The sequence below is a fragment of the Varanus komodoensis genome, unplaced genomic scaffold (genome assembly GCF_004798865.1).
Source record: "Varanus komodoensis strain SLA01 unplaced genomic scaffold, ASM479886v1 scaffold13_1, whole genome shotgun sequence".
In the NCBI taxonomy this organism is placed as follows: Eukaryota; Metazoa; Chordata; class Lepidosauria; order Squamata; family Varanidae; genus Varanus; species Varanus komodoensis.
The window spans coordinates 9,941,533-9,956,319 of record NW_025335408.1 but is presented as its reverse complement, the minus strand read 5'-3'; the positions used below and the strand labels follow the sequence as shown (position 1 = coordinate 9,956,319).

At 39.9% G+C, this 14,787-nt stretch overlaps 1 protein-coding gene across 1 annotated transcript in view; it reads right to left on the bottom strand.

Moving 5' to 3' along the window:
- The window catches only part of CFTR (CF transmembrane conductance regulator), an 82,939-nt gene that overhangs the window by 61,566 nt on the left and 6,586 nt on the right, over nt 1–14,787 (bottom strand). Inside the window, exon 3 of the mRNA XM_044422927.1 lies at nt 10,646–10,754. Coding sequence (XP_044278862.1) covers nt 10,646–10,754 — 109 coding nt within the window. The remainder of the gene's footprint in view (nt 1–10,645; nt 10,755–14,787) is intronic.

Here is a 14,787-nt window from a genome sequence, read left to right as displayed (position 1 = left end):
AGCATTCTACCATTTTGGAAAGGCATGGCTAATTTTTTCCGCACCAGTGCCAATCCTACTGTTAAGCTGAAGGAAGAGGCTGACTCCATTGGCAGGTGCTGGGGGACAGGGCGTAATGGTGAGATGCTGGAAGATAGAGTTGTGCAAACCACACAGCCTGCCCTGCACCACTTAAGCTGAAAGTTAAGCACTCCTGAAGTATGCAGGAGATCCAGCATGGAAAAGAAAATCAGGTACCAGTCCAGTGAGTTCCTGCCTGTAGAATCGATGGGGCAGAAGGAGCACCCTCTTGTCCTTTGGCTTAGGTAGCTAAATGTGTTGGACAATCCTATCCATGGCACCTATTTCCTAAATTGACCTTCCCCAATTTGGTACCTCCAGGTGTGTTTGACTGCTACTCCCATAATTCTCATGGTTAGCAGGGCTGGGGAAAGCTGTCCTACGTCTACTGGGTGCAATGGCACATGGGATTTCCCCAATGCTGGTCAACCCATCACGTAACTGTTTTAAATATGTTTGTGATCTATTTCTAATTGCCAAAACAAGAGAACCCTTTCTAGCCTGTAATATATGCCTTCATGTTTTGAATCCTATCAGAAAATGTTTGTCCATATGTTACTACCAAACATGAATTTATTTATTTTTCCTTTCAACATCTCCCTCTCAGAAATATAGAGGATACTTTATTTCAAGTTCAATTAAAAAGTCTCACAGGAATTCCCACCTTCCTTAGCAGAAAGTACAAATGACTGTCATGTTTCTAGGAAAGAGCAACTTGGTTTTAATTCAGAAAAAGCTGAACCTGGGTCTCCTAAGTTGCCAGAAATTCTATAATTCTGAGAATCATGCCATAACCATGCAGTGCTAAAGCTTCACCATATAAGAACCTTAGCAACTTTTGAAGGTCATACTCCTTCAAGTGGTTGATGTAAATGATGTAAGCTACAGTTCAAAACTTTTAAAAGGAAAAAGCAGCATCTTAAATTACTTAGATTACTTCAACCTCCATTTACTTAATTTGTAATACATAATTTGTAATACATAGTACATAAATATCACTATTTAAAATATGTACTGCTGATTAAATTACTATTCCACATATAAATGTGGGTTTAAAATAGGAAAATTCCACTGTTAACTATTCTTTAATCACTCATAGAATATATAAAAGGAAGTTAAAGCATATTAAGACTTAATCCTCATTAAGTGACTTTGATATTCCCTTGAGGTAATTTGGGACATTTTATCTGGAATAATTATATAGTGAGTAATTTACCATAACACTGGGTCAATTCAGAAATGAAAAGGATCTGTCATTTTCTGGAAAGAAACTAAAAGAAAAAAGACTAGCATTCCATTTTTACAAATGGCTGATGATACACTACTTTTTTCACTGCTGTCCCAGTGATAACTCTCTCCCATTTTCTACTTTCTATGCTAAATACGGTTTCTTAGCTACCACTGAATGGCAATACATGTAACTGAAACATTTGCTAGAATATAGGTTTGGTACTGCCAGTTTTGAATCTTCAGAATCAATTTCCCTATCTGAATTCCTTAGTAAGGCTGACCAGATATATCGACTCAGAATCCAGCCTTATAAATACTTATTTTTTGTGGCACAGGATTTAATGGAACAGAAAACTGGACTGTTTGGTTTCACTCAGTGAATGGATGTCTGCATCCATCTCAGAAGTGTCAATGGATCTTAGGTTACATCTAATTCAGTAGACGCTTATGCTTCATGTATGGTGAATGCTATAATATCTTCTTAACAAGGGCTCGTCTAAATCAGCTAATAGTTGAAGGTATAATACAGCTAATGCCTTTCTTATCCATGTAATTTGGCCCTGCCCAACAGCTGCTTCTTTTTGGTAGAAGGTAACATTAAGGGTTGTGCTAAAAAGCTCTTTAATATTTACTGATCTACATGTTCTCCTTCCCTGTACTCCTCTTTCTTAGAACACAAAGTAATTGTAAATGGATTTTCTGTACCTTGTGACAGCTGAAAGACTGATATTACAATAAAGGAAGGACAAATGGTCAACTCCAGTAATGCAATAATTTCAGCACTTAACTCTTTCAACTTTTGAACAGGTGGTTTTTAGGTGTAGCCTACAAGTAGAGCAATATATGGCTATTTGTTCTGCCTTTGTTAAAGACTATTATAACTATGTTTATATATAGTTGTATATCTTGCTTTATATAAAACATACAGGAGTATATACTTCCTATGTATGAATTGTCATTCATCTATTCCAAATGCATGTGAGAAAATTGCAATATGTTGTTTAATTTTATTTATATGCCTTTTTTGTTTTTGCTTTGATTCGATTTAATAACACCAACAATAAAATATTGTTGACAAAAATGTTGAGATTATCAGCTAGTTCCCACTGACATCAATATAAGCAGTAAAAGCTTATAAATGTAGGAATATCAATGCTCTTATCAATATCAATCAATGCTCTTACTTTAAAATGGGTTCCTGGGGCAGTTTACAAAGATCAATAATAAGATGCTCCCTGCTCTCAAACAAACAATCCAAAAGACGCAAAACAAAAGTAAAGAAGTAAACTGAGGCACTACGTGCTAGTTACATAGCTGGAATATCACTGACGATTGTCACTCATGTTCAAATCTGGGTCCATCAGTCTATGCTCTCATAAATCTGATGTACACTACCTTCCTTCTACAGGTGGCTGGGAAGCAAAATGCTGCTTGCCATTCTTCTGGGTTTGATTAACGTGTGTGTGTGTGTGTGTGTGGCCATAACGCTTGCATCAAGTATACACAAATAAAATCTAATGCAATTATATCTGAATGTACAGCTGCTATTCCACATTTAATCCAGAATTCAACTGTGCAAGTCAGACTTATGCATGCTGGATGTTTTGCATAAATGTCCCAAAATCTCAGAGGTGGGTGTAACTAGCTATGTGGTAGATGGTGCAAAAAGGCATGTTCTTATTTTCCACCATAATTAAGAAAAACATCTGGGAAATCACTGAAATTGGTCCATTCTCTTCCTCCAAAGTTTCTATGGCTTTGGTGGCTGATGACAGAAACAGATCTGATCCTCAAAGGACAGCTGGTTTGAACCACTGGAGATAAGTCTATCCAGTGATTTGTGCAATGGGATACCTATGTAAAGTAGTTTCTTAGAGTCTCATTTGCTGAGGAAATGAGAATTCCCCTTTTCATATTAATATTGCATATTTTAGATTTTCTAGGAAAGTTTGTCAGGCTTAGAGATAAAGCAATTAATTGAAAAGTTCTGAAATGAAATGGGGTCATCTCATTACTCCTCTTACATTTTGGAGCAGACACTGCTTAAAGAACATTACTATGTAGTAGTACTGAAGTGGTATGAAATACACACTATGTCAAGATTTTGTTTAATTCAACATGCTACAAACTATAGCTTCTCAACTCAGTTTTTCTTCTGTCAGGTCTCTGTTTCTCCCAGCACAGAGATGGCGTCAGCTGCAGCCAATATAAAAAATGCAACAGAATGGTACAAATGCTTAGTTCTCTATACACATCCAATATAGTAAAAGTGATAATTAGACAAGAAATCAAAGGAAACCTTTTTCCAACAAGAAGAATAACAGCTCACCACCTTTCTGACAGTGAACCACAGTAACTGAAAAATCCAGCTGTTTGACCTTCCCTTAATCTAGATTAAGGAAGTACTTGTCTGGAAACCACTGGGTACATTTGAGTTAAACAGAAGAGTGGAAAACACTACTGCCTCTTCCCCCTACCCCAACCACACAAAAGGAGGTACAATGAACCTTTTCTTTCCGGCATGTGGGCTGCTTCATTCTCTGCCTATGCCAACTGAATTGGGCACAGCATCAAGAAAGGCTACACAAACACTATTTGGCTTGTGGGTTCAGGTAGGGCTGGATTAACAGTTAATGGGTCTTAAACTTTCATCATCTGTAAGACTCTGCATTTCCTAGCACAGCCAAAAAGCTTTTCCGTGCCTTAGTCACCCTTTGCCTTGTTTCTTCATGTGGGAGTTGTTGTGAGGAAAGTGGGGTGGGGTAGAGAAACCCATGTAGGCATGTCCCCTTGGGCCCCTTGGCTTCCTATATTGCTAGTTATGCAAAGAGTGATCAGTTGGCAGCTCCCATGCTCAAAAGAAAGTCACCAGCAGAGTTTACATCCAAATTGAACATCAGGTTTTAGAAGTTCATGTTTATTGGAATAATATTCTCAGATGTGTCACTGAAAGCAGTTCTCCTTGCTAAGTGTGGTCTGCCATTCTGTGGCTCAGGTTAATTTGCTGTACTGAAATACAATGGCAATTACCCTCTGATTTGGAACTCAGCACGTCACTGAGCGCAAACTTGACAGAAAGGCCATATATTGTATCTATTAAAATTTATCCATTCAGTTCATTGCACTACTGGCGAGAGCCATGAGAACAAGAAAGCAGGGTATTTGCAGTGCCTGTCAAACCAAACCAGTTGATTTCCTATGCCACACAACAGACTGACTGTTTCATGACTTTCATAAGCATCAGTAGCCACACAGGAGAGAAACTTGCTTTTGCCTACTCATTTTTCAAACCAAAGATGGGAGAGACATCCATCTTTGTCATGGCCAAAGCTATGAGAATTCCAGCAACGTGAAAGTGTTGTAGGCAAATATAAAATAGCAAAATGCTTTGGTGAAGTGCATAGCATGACCTGCTCCCACATGCAGCTTTGCTGGCCCTTCTTCTGTAGAGTGTTGCACTAAAGCAGTTCCATTTGGGGGATTGGACCAAGAATGGCACTTGGAGGAGCTGTCATGCCAGAGACTGCAAAAAGTGGTCTCTTTGTTTTTTTTAAAAAGGAAGAAAAGGCTATACTGAGTGAAAAAGCACTCACACTTACAATAGGCCTATAACCACCAAGCCGCCAGACAGAAGACTGATGGGTAAGGAGAGGGAACAATGACAGTGGACTCCATCAACTGTCACACACACCATGGGTCGCTCTACAAATACCCAAACCTCCATGGATTATTTGCACTGTGCCTTGCCATGATACGTGAACCCACCCAATGTGACAGGCTTCCAAATCTTGAAATGGTATTGCAGCTGTTTTTGGCAATACCAATCAATCAATCAATCAATATTATGTGCCCACAGACAGAGCAAGGCATTTGCCACTAACTATAGCCAAAATAATTCCTTCTAAAAAGGACTTTAAAAGACCTCAGAACTACCATAAGTGTGAAGCATCTCACTGCTCCATCCCTCTTGAACATCATATCTCCAAATCCATGACTACCTCAACCAAGCCCAGAAAATAAAGAATTTATTCAAAAAATCAGTGTCATCAATTAAGCCTTAAGTTTTTATCTTTGATTTTATTGCATGTGCATATTTTAGATCATTTGCTGCAGCACCTACTTCCTTGTCAGGGTTCAGACATGCTGAAGGAATAGCTTGGCAGTGCCCTGCTCTTATCCTCAGTCCAACAGGTCAAAAGCACTTGGAGATAAGAACCTCATAAGGCTACTGGATGTTTTATAGGCTAGAAAAGCGACACACTGCAGAAGCAATAAACTGTCAGGAAACAGCCCCAGACCCATCAAGTCACATCATTAGTGCCTTTGTCTTCTGTCCTTTAGATGACCTGAGGTCAACACTGTGAGCCGATTTCTCCTTGTTATGTGTAATCACTTCCCAATAGGCCTATTGGTGGAATTGCTATTCATGCATTGTTTTCAGAAATAATCTAAAACCTGCACACTGAATCATACAGCTCCTGTTTTAAGTACTCACATATTTTTGCATGATTACATATAATTTTATAAAAAGGCAAACACAAAAGACCTATGTTTGACCAACACAGCACTGCTTTGAATAAACAAGGAATAATATTTATCAGAGAACAATTAAAAAGAGGAACGGACAGGTGTGTTGAGTCCACACACTTTTAGGAACAAATTCCAAAACAAAAGCATAATAGAAGCTATTCTGTATTTTTTGTATGTGTGCATGTGAGAATCAAACTATTTGAGTTTTCACAAAAATCCAAAGTCTTATGATTCTTTTATTAAGACCAACAATGAGCAAGTTTTCTGAATTATCCATGAGGCTAGATGGAATTCTTTATCAACCCAAATGGTATATATTAACCCTCAGGGTCTGTTCTGTCCCCCGTGGTATTTAACCTCTACACGAGACCACCGAGTGGGGCATCTGGAGTTTGGGGTGCAGGACAGTCAGTATGCAGGTGGCAGGCAGCTCTGTTTCTCCTTTGGATCCTTAGGAATAGAGGCTGTGGATGCGCTAAAGCAGTATCTGACTGTGACAATGGACTGGGTGAATGGTTCCTCCGACCAGATGGTAGATGTTCAACCTCTTCCAGATTTGGTTGCACTCCCCCTGAAGGAACAGGTTCATAGCCTGTGAGTCCTCCTTGATCCATCTTTGCCACTCAGGTGACCTCAGTGACTCAAAGTACCTTCTCCCAGGTTGGGCTGGTGGCCCAGCTATGCCCCTAGCTGCATGAGGATACCCTGGCTTCTGTAATCTATGCTCCAGTGCTCTCGAAATTAAATTACTGCAATGCACTCTACTTGGGGCTGCCCCTGAAGATGGTTCAGAAGCTGCAGCTGGTACGGAAAGTGGCAGACAAGAGTAAGAACTGGGACCCATAGGTCCAAACTCAAAAGGCTGATTCTGGCCTGCTGCACTGGCTGCCTGTATGTTTCCAGTCCCAATTCAAGGTGCTGGTTTTAACCAATAAAGCTTCACACAGCTTAGGACAGCAATACCTGTTGGAGCAACTCTCTCAACTTCAAGCTACTCAGACACTATGCTCAACCACTAGGGCCTTCCATTACGTACTAACTCTGAGAGAAGTGTGGACGGGAGCAACAAGAGGGAGGACATTATTTGTGGTGGCCTCCTGCTATGGTACAACCTCCCCATTGTGGCCCAGCTGGTGCCAGAATTTGTCATCTTTTTGGCACCAGGTCAAGACAGCTTTCTATGCTGTGGCCTTTAAAGACTTGTCTTGATACCCAAGGGCTTGAGGGGATTGTCTATCCTGGGTGTTTTACTGAGTCTTTCTTTGTTATTGCTTAGTTTTAACTGTTTTAAGCATCTAATGGATTTCTGATTCTATATATTTTATTGTATGTTATTATTTGTTTGATAGATTCTTGTAAACTGCCCAGAGATCTTTGGCTGTGGTGTGGTACAGAAACAAAATAAATGAATAAAATGGGTGGGGGGCAGAGGGAAAAAGTACAAAAACAGGTTAAATGTTATTGTAAGGAGGGTGCTTTAAGTATCAGACTACACATGCGTTTCTGGGGCAAAGAAGCAATGGCTGACCCCCATTTGTTAAAATAAAGTCCTGTTATCCAGAGCTGTCTCCAACATTGGGCAAAAAAACACTGGTTCCTGGGTAGGCAGAAATCTGAAGTGAGGAGAACTATGAGAGTCTATCTATTAACTGAGATAAATTTTAGTGGGTGTATTAAAACAGTCAGTTGAAGCTAAATGGTGTAGTGTCGCTTGCTGAATGGGCAGAATGCAAGCCTCAAAATGCAATTTCTTTTCTGTAACCTTCCTCTGCTTGTGGATTCAGCCTCTGGTTGTGGATTTATGCATCATAATCTAACATTTTCGGACCATAATATTTGGGCAGCACTAGAAATGCTGCTTTTTGCTACTGTTTGTTGTGTATACCATACAGAGATAGCAAATATTATTTACATTTTTGTAGTGAAGTGATTTGTAGTATTTACAGAAATCATCCTGGGCGTTTAGCAGCATGTGATGAGACATTTAATATGTGCTGTTTTATCAGGTGCTGGTATCTCACTGTTTGAAGTTGCAACGTTTGGAAATTTGGTTAGAGAGTTTTGGTTATTGGGAAGTATAGAAATGAAATAAAGGAATGACATATACAAAGAGCGTTTGCAGATAACGTATCTCTTAAGTTACATGCCCTAAAGCAGGAGGGAAGAGAAATTAATCAAGCAAACCTATCGTCCTGACAGAGGATCTTAGGGACCATAGGAATTTTGGATTCTTCTTCCTGAAGACATAAACATTTTTATGATCTCAGGAAATGCTGAGTTTTGTCCACTCTTCCGCTGCTTCATGGCTCTTCTTATGGCTTTCTTGATGTGATTTCAGAGAGGTTAAAAAGGGGGGAATTTCAGTAGGTGGAGAGAAGACGAGGGGAGAAACTGGGATACAGTTCCAGCCCCAGCACCAGACCTAGCAGCATGCTTCTTCTAGAGAGGCTTAGAAGAACAGAAAAATAACACTGAGGAGGAATGGCAAGGTGAAAGTGGTCTGCATGGCTTGTTCTGCTCTCCAGGCCACCTGCTGGGAAAGCACTGGGTATGTGGAGTGAGGTTCAGAGCATTTCTTCCGAAAGCATGGGGTCGCACCCTTGAAAAGCATTGCCTCCAAGTATATATATCTACAGTTTCATGCCCAGCAACTTTCTTTACTCAGTTATGATGTGAGAACAATCTCCTGTACTGTGAGAATATGAGCCAGCTCTCAGTATTGGCCCTTCAGGTAGTTAGAACAGAGCTTTCCAGGGGACTAGGCCACCTGTCCAACCCAGCACCTGCTACAGTCCAATAGAGACTTCTGACTAGGCCTACTTGGGCCATCTGTGTGAAGATAAGAGTCTGTACAGAAAAAGTCTATTGCAATTTATAAAGAGTTCCTTTGAAAATGATTACAGAAGCCCTGGTATTGTTTGTTCATATGAACATAACCCCGTGATCGTTTTGAGAGATAAAGTTGTTTAGGGAACAATTGTAATTTATGTGTTGTGTACTTACTAATACTCTGCTCAATGACCTAAATCTTGGCAACAGAGGAAAATATGTTATGCAGCTTGTATATGTAATGTGAAAAAATACAAGGAAAAAATACCCCTTTAGAGATACCTTAGAGATAGAAAACAAACATGAAACAGTTCAGAAACAGAAGTCTAGATCAGAGTAAACAATGGCCTACCTTTTCCTTATATGTAGGAAATACAATAGGAGTAAAATTGTGCCTTCCTTTCTTGTCTTCTGGGTGTGGTGGTCTCGTCTCTGGGACCTCCAGATGTCCACACATCAGCATAAGGTTTGACTTCCAGAGCATGTAAAACTACATCTAAGATGGGAGCCACTGTGGTTTATAGATTCTGTGAGCTAAATTTTGGGTGCATTCCATGCCACATAGGGATGTTCAGTGGACTCTGAGAGAGGCTAACAGATGCGCAGAGGTTGGCACAGGAAAGTTGTAACCTTTGCTCTCTCACTGTGTGCAGGGATATGGGAAAACAGTGCCTAATCCAGACCAAAAGCAGAGTATGTTTTGCAGGTCCAGTGAAACCACAACGAACCCAAAGATGAAACATGCTTAAATTCATACTTGCTACTCCACATGGGAAAATTTAGTGTGACTGTTCCTTGATATGCAATAGACTACACTTTGAATAGGGACTTGCAGAAGAATTAAGAACTGCTGTTAGATCCAGGGCTTGTGTCGACCCTACATCCACATCATCGGATCTCAACCATTTTGTCTGTAATTGTATGCCAGTGGCAAGACCGTACAACGGTGTTATTCTGAGGTCTCCACTTTCTGTCTTACAATAGGTTAGAGCATTTCTGGAGTATATAGCATTTAAAGGTTCAGTCTGATCCATGTGTAGACAGAAAAAGGTCCTACAACACCAGCATCTTTCCAGCTAGCCATGCTGTCTGGGAAATGCTGGGGACTGTAGGACTATTTTTCTGCATAGGACAGTACCCTAAATGTCTCAAAAGTACATACTATTTTCTGAATGGCTATTCTTCACCTATTTTAATATTTTGAAGATAGGGTGGGAAACTGTGGCCCTCCAGATGTTGTTGGACTAAAATTCTTATCACTCCTGATTACTGAACATGCTGGCTAGAGGCTGCAGGCTCCCCATTCCTGCTACAAGAATTTGGCTGGCACTGCAATCCTTTGCTGCTAGACAAAATTGAGGCAGCCTCACTCAAGGACTTTCTCCTGCCCCTCATGTCTGGTGTGAAAAGAACCACACTGGCTGCTTCTCCAATGTTGTAGCTGTGGCTTCAGGGATAGGGCTTGTGGGAGCTCTGGCAGGCTCTCCTCCCTCACACTCCAAGGTACAACACTCAGAGGGCTGAGATTAGACCTCTAAGCATTTTTTTCAGGGCAGGAAAAGCTTATCCTTGCCTCTGCATTCCTACGGCCCTGCATAGGATGCTGGTAATCCTCCAAGTTCAGAGGGCTGAAGATGTACAGACTGAATTGCACCCTTAGATGTGTTAAATTAGGTTTCATATTTCTTTCTACCATAAAAATGAACTTTCTTATTTGGCTCTTCATTAAGAAGGGCAACAGACTTAATTTTCTAATTAATATTGCTTCTTATGTCTCCTGTGAATAGAGATAGTTCTATTTAAATATAAATTATTTAGCAAATGCATGCTAATATACATCTATTATCTAATAGGGTGAGATATATAGAATCTGACTTTTTTAATTGCATCAAACTTAATCAGCAATGATTTCAGTAGTATTAAAACAATGAAACTAAAATAAAATGGTACATGTTAAGAAAGAAATAATTCCAATAAATTAAGTGAAAACTCTTACCCCTAAATAGAGTATTATTCCATAGAACATGAACTTCCAGAAAAAACAACGTCTAAGAGCATTGATGAGTCTAGGTTTTTTCTTTGAAGCCAACTCTCTGTCCCATTCTCTGAGGGGGGAAAAAGATCATTAAGTTGTGTGAACAAGTACACTGTTCTGTAGTTCTAGCATAGTTTAGTTCACTCAAGTATATCCAAGGAGATTTAGCTAAGGTGGCTAATGAAATAAAGACTTTGCAAAGACCCAAAAGTTCTGATCCTCAGTGGCTAAATAGCACAATAAATGTTTTAAGTGTTGTCCAGCCACAGTTTTGGCAGATTTAAATATCTAGCTATCCATCATTCTGTGGGAGGTTAATTCATTAAAAAGGCCACACTGTGTATTTTAAAGAAACCTGTTGTACTTCTTAAGACTAATACACAAGTCATGAACAAATAAAGGTTTGGATCTCCTCCAGTCCCAAGACAGTGAGAAGCAAAGACAGACTATTTAAACTATTCTGTTTTGTGACTTTTTTGTGCTGAAGATAAAGCACATCAGCTATCAGTGAAAGGATTTTTTGGCAGTACAATTTAACAACCTGGCAGTCTGGAAAAATGCCAAACCAGATTTAATTTATAGCTAGAAAAAGCATGATCTAATTACTTTGAATCATTTAAAAGTGTATTTTGAACTACACCTTATACTTTACTTATGCAGCATAATTTTTAAGATTAGTGTGGGACATAAACTCTAGGTGTTGGCTGCAAACTTGGGCACCTTGAAGGTCATATTATCAAAATTTTTGTATATGAAACGAATGTATCCAGGTTTGTCTAGTATATGTAACTTCCTTTAGTAAGCACCATTTGAAAAATTCAGTCCCTGTGTCAGTCCAGTACCCCAGACTACAGCAGCATACAGTCATTAGGGCAGATGCCAGGAAGTACTTCCTGACAGTTAGGACCCCGAGGGTATGGAATGGGCTTCCACAAGAGGGTTGTGAAGCCCCATCCGTGAGGGTGTTTAAGGATAGGCTGGACATGCACATAGTAGTCGTGTCATGTCATGAGTGGAGCTGGCTGGAGCCAGGAATCAGACGAGATGGTTCCAAGAGGCCCCTTCTGACTCACTCTGTTTCTATGTTTCTATCTAGCTATGCCTCTAACCACCTCCATCTATCTGATTTGGAGATAAAAGGTGTGGCGTTACAGTGGTTTCAGTCCTATTTACATGATACCACTGGGAAATATTTACATGAAACTGCCTGCAAATATTTACATGAAACCACTGGGAAATCTCCCAGGGGTTTGGGCTGAGATATCAGTTTGTAGATTACACTCAACTCCACTTATCACTCCCATCTTTTTATCCTAGAGAAACGATGGAAGTTATAAACTGGAGTTTGAAGGCAGTTTTGGGTTGGCTGAGGACAAAGAAGTTGAAACTTAATCCAGATGAAATAGGGTCATCATGTGTAGGGAAACACATAGGGACTAAATGGGACAGCAGCTTGGAACCTGAACTTGCCTTGAAGAACCAAGCATTTAGTCTGAGAGTTATTCTAAGCCTTATGTAGTCATGCAGAGAGAGAGAGAGTTAAAATCAATATCCAAGCAGAGAGAGCATTCCAGCCCCACCCTACTTCCTCATCTTGTTTTTCACCTTGTATTTATGGGATGTGGCTATACGAAAAGGGAAAGCTTCCTCTATCCATGGGAACATTCCCCGCCATTGAGAACCCAGATTTCCAGGATTTGCAATTGCATTAAGCTCACTACTTCAGGTGTTGTATAAAACTTGCATATGCTAATATACTGAAAATGGAGACCTTATTATAGTCGTTTAAACAGAAATACAGTAGCTATCCCCATGCTCTGCAAGACTGTGCCCAGATTACCTGTGTGCCTGTTCGTTTAGCTAGCTAATTAGGTGCTAAATGATAATGGGTATCCATCTTTATTGCTCTTTATCTTAAAACAAACATTGGGAAGGACACACCTTCAACAACAGGGTGTCAATCTGGTACCTCTTCAAAAGAGGACTATACTCTGTAAAAGAGGACACTAGGCTTTCTTCCCATACTACCACTGAAACTCCTGGACTTATGAAGCTGCAGAACCTTCCCTTCCCTGTTGCTATGACCCTTTTTTCCTCAAGGTGCTGATTTTGACAGGATGGTCTAAATCGATTAAGACTTGGCTAACTAAGGGGTGCCACTCCCTGAATCTTAAGCCTGAGCTGAGATCTTTTGGGAAGCCCTTTTGGTTATAATCTAACAAACTCTGGGCTGGAACTCATAATAGGACCCAAACAATGGTGACATTCCAGCTTTGACACTGTCTCCCCTTGGATATTAGATGGGCACCAATATTGCTCAGCTTTCAGTAGCAGAGAAAACAATTACTTTCCTGAAAGGCATTTTGTTGAGCCTAATTATTATAGCATGATAGCTGATGGTTGGCATAGGTGGAATTTTTTAATGCCAAAGAGTTGTTATTAATTTGTATTTATTTTTCTTGGTGTTAATAACAAGTTGGACATTATGATCCACCTAGGGCTAATCACCAGGGGACATCAATTAATACCAAAACTCAGTTGTTCCTTGAATATACCTAAATACAAGTTACTACTGATAAGTTTACAATTCTTATTCCTGGAAGGATAGATTATATCTTGGTTTTACAATCTGGGAGTAGTTAGCTTTTCCATTATTGGGGACAGAGATCTTTCAGATCTGAACAATTTCATACCTAAATTATCTATTGTTACATAGCAATAGGGTGAAAAGCAAAAATAATAAGAGATGTAAAATCTTAAATTTTAAATAGTAAAGTATTTGGCTTTCCAAGTTTGGTAAGGGATGCAGTAACTAATTATTGATCACACAGATCATGCAAAGATAACAGAAGTTAGGAAATCAGTAAAATGATTTCAAAATCCTTCATGGATCACTGCCTTGTTATGGCGAAGGGGCTTGTGTAGCTCAATGAAGCTATGAGCAATGCTGTGCAGGGCCACCCAAGACGGACAAGTCATAGCAGAGAGCTCTGACAAAAAGTGATCCACTGGAGAAGGAAATGGCAACCCCCTCCAGTATCTTTGCCATGAAAACCCCATGGACAGTACCAAAAGGCAAAAAGATATGATGCCGGAAGATGAGCCCCTCAGGTCAGAAGGTGTCCAATATGCTACTGGGGAAGAAGAGAGGGCTAGTACTAGTAGCGCCAGAAAGAATGAAGCAACTGGGTCAAAGCCGAAAGGACACTCAGTTGCAGATGTATCTGGTGGTGAAAGGAGAGTCCAATGCTGTAAAGATCTATACTCCATAGGAACCTGAAATGTAAGACCCATGAAACAAGGCAAGCTGGATGTGGTCAAACAAGAGATGAAAAGACTGAACATCGACATCTTAGCAATCAGTGAACTAAAATGGACAGGAATGGGTGAATTTAATTCAGATGACCATCAGGTATACTACTGCGGGCAAGAATCGCCCAGAAGAAATGGAGTAGCCTTTATAGTCAATAAAAGAGTAGGAAAAGCAGTACTGGGATACAATCTCCAAAATGACAGAATGATCTCAGTTAGAATCCAAGGAAAACCATTCAACATCACAATAGTCCAAGTCTATGCCCCAACCACTGGTGCTGAAGAGGCTGAAGTTGACCAGTTCTATGAAGGCCTACAACATCTTCTAGAATTAACATTAAAAAAAATGATGTCCTTATCATCATGGGGGATTGGAATGCTAAAGTAGGAAGCCAAAAGATAACCGGAATAACAGACAAGTTTGGCCTTGGAGTACAAAATGATTCAGGACACAGGCTGGTAGAATATTGTCAAGAGAATACGATAGTCATAGCAAACACTCTTTTCCAACAACCCAAGAGATGACTCTACACATGGACATCACCAGACGGTCAACACAGAAATCAGATTGACTATGTGCTCTGCAGCCAAAGATGGAGAAGCATTATAAAGTTAGTAAAAACTAGACCAGGAGCTGACTGTGGCTCAGATCATGAGCTTCTCGTTGCAAAATTTAGGCTTAAATTGAAGAAAGTAGGGAAAAGCACTAGGCCACTCAGGTATGACCTAAATCATATCCCTGATGAATATACAGTAGAGGTGACAAATAGATTTAAGGAATTAGATCTGAT